The 5,862-nt window shown below is 37.1% G+C and overlaps 1 protein-coding gene across 4 annotated transcripts in view; it reads left to right on the plus strand.

The window, feature by feature from the left end:
* Positions 1–2,556, plus strand: part of LOC102688655 (plastin-3) — a 55,182-nt gene extending 52,626 nt beyond the window's left edge. For all 4 annotated transcript variants that reach the window (XM_015351080.2, XM_006632604.3, XM_006632605.3 and 1 more), the window contains 3 exons: positions 289–412; positions 953–1,077; positions 1,434–2,556. In XM_015351080.2, coding sequence (XP_015206566.1) covers positions 289–412; positions 953–1,077; positions 1,434–1,566 — 382 coding nt within the window. In that variant the 3' untranslated portion in view covers positions 1,567–2,556. The remainder of the gene's footprint in view (positions 1–288; positions 413–952; positions 1,078–1,433) is intronic.
* Positions 2,557–5,862: the final 3,306 nt, after the last annotated feature.

Consider the following 5,862-nt stretch of genomic DNA (forward strand, 5'->3'; position numbering starts at 1 on the left):
GGGCCAGGTCAGGGTCTTCTCTTAATAACCTAATGAGCTAATCATTAGTTTACCAATTTAACACTTTACAAAAGTGAACTGGTGATCATTTAAAGAGAACTAGAAACCTGCTAGATTCTTGCCCTGGAGGGCTAGAGGTGTTCACTCCTGCTCACTCCTTAGTGTGATTTACCTTTAAATTGTATCAAAATGAAGTTATAACAGCTCTTCTGGAGCTTCTTCAGAAGTCATAACGTCTGGTTAAAAATCTAAATGCAAAACATTTTCTTGTTGATTCTTGATCTCTAGGTACACACTTAATGTATTGGAACACTTGGGAGATGGAGAGAAGGCCACAGATGAAATCATTGTTAAGTGGGTCAATAAGGCACTATCGGAGGCTGGCAAGAAAACCAAAATCCAGAGCTTCAAGGTCGGTTTCCAGATTCTTGAAAAAGTTGCATCTTTTGCTGTCCATTTGTAATGCACCGGTATTACTTAGGAGGTCCAATTTATAAGTTATAACAGCTGTTGTAAGCTAGTCAGGACTAATGTATTTGCATTTCAAAATTATTAAAAATACTACAAAGTAAAACAAAAACCTTGTGCAATGAAAACTCTCTGCAATAATATGGATTTGTTTTTTTTACTGCTCCTCAGAATTGATATCTAGTTTACTGCCTTAATGGAATAACTTCCAAAATCTCACTGCCTAGGCTTTTCTTATCTAGAGCATTTATATCTCCACAGTAGAAAGTAGCTTACTGCACAAGTAGTGAAAAGAGAAGCCGTGTACATAGAAAAGCTTTTAATCCAGTCCATCATATTTACAGAGACCATATACCCAGGCAGTGGTTTATATCAGATCAACACTATTGTCTAACATATTTAGGATGTCATGTACAGTAACAGCAACTGTCCAATGGCAACATGGGACCAAAAGCAATATGTTTAAACTGTACTTTATTTTTAGGACAAAGAAATTAGTTCCAGTTTGCCCGTTTTGGACTTGATTGATGCCATCCAACCCAGCTCAATCAATTATGATTTGGTAAAGACGGGGAGTCTTTCGGAAGAGGACAAACTGGAAAATGCCAAGTAAGTGTGTTAGAGAAGGAAGCTTAACCTATCACTTTATGCAGCTTTACATTTTTAACTGCATTTCTTTTCAACAAAGTCTGCAGAAGAGAGTTGATTCCCTGAGCTTCCCTGCTTCATTGTAAGGCTTATTTTGCAGGGGGTTTTCACAATTTTGCGCTTTAAAATCTTCATGATGCATGATAAAATGTTAAAGCATTTGTTCCATCATTTGAATGATAGTAAAATATCACTGAGTGACTCCAGTGTGTGGTGATGCACAGAGATTGTGTCAGAGAAAGCTGTATAAATGTAATGATCAAATATTTATTAGTCCAAGCCATGGCCTCCATACTTAACCTGTCCTCTTGGTGTAGGTACGCTATCTCCATGGCCCGGAAAATTGGAGCCCGAGTTTATGCCCTCCCTGAAGACCTAGTGGAGGTGAAGCCCAAGATGGTCATGACAGTCTTCGCCTGCTTGATGGGAAGAGGAATGAAGAAAGTGTAACGCTGCCACCCTGGTGCTGCAAAGCAAACGTCTTGCCCACAAGCCATTTTGCTGGTTAAAAGGCTTTTGGTTAAAGGATTTAATACAGCCATCATTTGAAATATCACTACATTTCTAAACAGTTTTGCTTAGCAAGACAGCATTGTAATAAGGGTTCTTCGAGGTTAGAAGCCCTCCCCTCTCTTTTCCCACTCCAATGGTTTGATTTGCTAAGGTACACATTGAAATGCATTCATATCTTATGACCCAAATGTCCATGTGTTGGTTTAAGCCATGGAAGGGAACTTGTGTGTTTTAGAATTTGCATATTAATCTGGGTAACATTTTCGAGGGGAGGTTTATAGTTTTGCAGTCGCAATCTGAAAGGTTTGGGGTTGTTTTATTAGACTATACATCTCGATCAAATTATTTGGAACTTAAACAGGGCTCACTGAATGCAGTATTGCTGTTATGCAGTGCTTTCTTTTGTACCATTCAAATGAATGCTTATTTTCTTATTTTTTATACTTGTATACCAAAAACAAAGTACATCCATAAATCCATTCCAGGTAGAAGCTTTAATACATTCCACAGTTATGAACGCATTTTAGTATGTGTCTTGCATATCTGTATACTCAGACATGCTTTTTACATTAAAAATTTAAGAGATATAGAACTATGCATGAAAAACTCAGCATTTTTATTTAAATCATTATCCATTCTGAAAAAAAGCTTTTATGGCAGGAGAAATACCATATGTCCAGAAGATGGGGAGTGAGAAATTTGTTGAAGTTGTACTGTTAAGGGTCAAGGTTATTTTTACAGCTTGAAAGAGGTGCTGTCACCACTGGTTCACAGAATTAAACTTTGTTGAGAAATAATTAAAGGTTGTGGCTGTATTATGCTTTGTAATTTCTGGATAAAAGTTTATTGAATAAAAACTTCATTGTAACAAAACCTGTAACTTGGTGACAACTCGTTAACTAGAATAAATCTATTTCCAGCAGATAACTTGTCCGTTTCAATTAATTTTGGTACAGTATACTTGTTCAAAATGTGTATTTAATCAAGAAAAAGCATAAGCAGTCGAAATGAAGCAATAAAAAACTGATGGAGACTTTGGTGTGCATTGTGATTCACAAAATCCCTAAATCTTTATGTTGTGGGTGTTCTCCACTCTCATTATCTTTGAATAATTTGCCCACTGTGCATGTGAACAGACAGAAAAGATTTTGTGGATGCTAGATTTACTTATACTCCTCTGTACATTGATTTATTCAATCACACATCAACTTGGTTCAAAATTCACGATAATACATGGGTATACATATTTTGGGAATCTTGTAGTACTAAAATAAAATGTTCAAATTTGTAGTGTTTTGTGCAGCTAAACTTTCCATGTTAACGCATAAAAGAAGGTGAAAGAAACTAAACTGGTCATTGTGATCATCACATGAAACGTGATTTCTTATTCAAAACTTTTTTTAACAAAGCAAACATTTAGGAACTTGTTAGGATTGTTAAGCCATATATAAAACAATGTCAATTATGATCAGAGCCAACTGGTGGCAAATTCATATTTTCACCCACTGAAACAATCATTTTTTCAAATTATTTGGTCACTTTGTGACTTGATCCTACAAGTATGAAGCACACTAACCATTGGCTAGAGCATGATATGTTACCACCTCAAGTCAGTGTTGATTCTTAACAACACTCTTTATCTGTTTACAGACAGAACTCCCACATCACAGGAGCTGTGTTTGATGCTTCAAGGAAATCTTGTCATTGTATCAAATTTTTCACGAGTGCTCTAAAAGGTCAAAGCAGGCCTGGCTGAAAATTCAGGGTGCCGATTGATCAGAGGTTAGCAGTGAGTCGATTAGATGAGCAAAAAAAAAAGGCTGTAAAAAGACCAGGAAATTCATAGAATAATGGACTGATTATTCTGGTGATCTTGTACCGTGATGTGTACATCCAAACTATATAACTGGATTATGCCTAGTAGTAGCTTTACCAGTCTGGAGTGCACAACAAAAACGGCACCCAAGTCAGTTTTTTAAGGATTTTGAGTTTAGTTCTCTAAACATAAGTTATGAAGCATTAAAAATCTCTAGGCCCTGGAACCCTTTAGATAGTCCTACTAGAGTTTTTCCACCCGTCAAGCCACAGTACACTTTATTCTAGATATGCAATATTTGTTTCAGCACCAGAACAATGTGGACAAAAAACTGCTGAAGGAAGCTAAATTAACTTATACTCTTGGTGTGGTATTGTTTTTATTTTTGAATATTTGCGGACATAAAGCTGAGTTGGCCTGCAGTGGGTTGTGGTCCAAAACTCTCATAATTATCTTTACATCAGGAAACATGAAAGTCTTATTCTCACTAAATCATTTTAGACAATAAAATCACTTTATCAGCCATATACAATTTATTGAATTTGTCTTTTTTCACATGTCCCAACTTGCTTTCCATTAGACACACAGACAGGGAGAGAAGCTTGGGGTCAGAGTGCAGGGTCAGCCATTTATACAGTGCCCCTGCAGTAGATGGGGTTAAGGACCCTACTCATGGGCCCAACAGAGTAGGATTCCTCTGCCAGCTACGGGATACGAACCAACAACCTTCCAGCCACAGGCACAGAACTTTAGCCACAGAGCCACTGCACCGCCCGTGTAGTGTCCCACGAATTCATTGGTAAAGGTTGTCACGTCAGTCATAGTAACAACACTCATCAAGCAGCAGTTCTTGGGCAAAAAAAAAAAAATTGGTTCCGACAGAATTAAAATGATATTTTCGGAAGTACAGTTAAGGCACATTGTGCAGGAGATGCCCATGTTCATTTCCAGGCTGGAATATCTTTTGTCAAAGTACTTCAGTTTCTTCTCACAGTCCATACGAATACATACTCTCTGATTCAACCCTAATTTGCACACATGTATGAATGAAGAATGGCACAGTGGCACTGTGGTTACATTGCTGGGTCCCTGGGTTCATTTCCTGGGGTGCTCTCTGTGTGGAGTCTGTATGTTCTCCCTATGTTCAAACTCTGGTTTCTCCCCACAATCCAAAGACTTACTTGTAGGTTGATTGGCTTCTTAGAATATTATCCCTGGTGTGAGTGTGTGTTTGTGTCAGTGTGTGCTTTGCAATGGACTGGCATCCCACTCAGGGTGTATCCTGCCTTGCAGCCTTTGCTCCAGCTCCTTTGCAACCCTATATTGGATAAAACAGTTAGCAAAAGGATGGATATAAAAGCATATGGGGATGCTCTGTGATAGATTGGTGTCTGGTCCAAATTGTAGTTATGCCATGAACCCTTTTTCTGTTGGGTTAGGCTTTGATTCAAAGCAGTTATGGAAAATGGATGGATATAAATACAGAACCACAATGCTTCCAATTATAATACATGTATTTAGGATTGGACATTCTGCAAATCCTTTTTTATGCAAAATTGTGAGTTTACAAAGGGACTACGAATTAGAAAATCAAAGTTTTTTTTCCATAACAATGTGTAGAAAATGGAGGGAAGATAACTTTTAAAAGGATGTATAGGACAAATGTTTGATAAAGTACAAGTCAAGAGAGCAAAGGAAATAATAAAAAAGTAGAAAACAAACATTAGACAAGTTTTTGTGAGAGACCACATGCCCGCCTTTTCTCTTTAAACTAATGTATATTTTAACAAGCCTTACTCATTACAGTAGTTACAAAAATGTACTATAAATACACCAGTTAAAACAAATCTACTCAAATACTTCAATTGACACAACATAGGCATATGACACTGTTCAGAAAGAAATTGAGTTACTATTCACTTGTTTTGCAATGGCAATAAAATGATTTGAGTGGACTATGATGTGGAATTTTTTACACACAAAAAACACATTCACTGAGTGAAACCAGAATGTTCTTATGGGTGCACACGCTTGGAGAAACTAAACACCACAGTAAATTCTCCAGCAAATGTTATTAACTGACATCTAATTTCTGCATAAACTGTTGTTTTAATGTGATCATATTTGTTTTCGTGTAAGGACGGTAAATCAATATTGGGGACAATGGCTGCTTAATTAAAAAAAACATATTAACGATCTTATGGGAGAAATGTACTTGTATTCATAAGTTTAGCTCGCTTACAATCTGCATGTCAAACATTAAAGATACGACATATTATTACAGTTTTTATTTCCCTTTTTGTACGTTGAAACGGGACTTTCATTTTTGTTCTGAAAACATTCCCCCAGTCAACCTTTCGCGGTGCATTCTGGGAAGCTGAGTTTGCTTGGCAGTCATTGGTTGGCGAATAGCGTGA

This window comes from Lepisosteus oculatus, chromosome 8 (genome assembly GCF_040954835.1).
Source record: "Lepisosteus oculatus isolate fLepOcu1 chromosome 8, fLepOcu1.hap2, whole genome shotgun sequence".
NCBI classification, from domain to species: domain Eukaryota; kingdom Metazoa; phylum Chordata; class Actinopteri; order Semionotiformes; family Lepisosteidae; genus Lepisosteus; species Lepisosteus oculatus.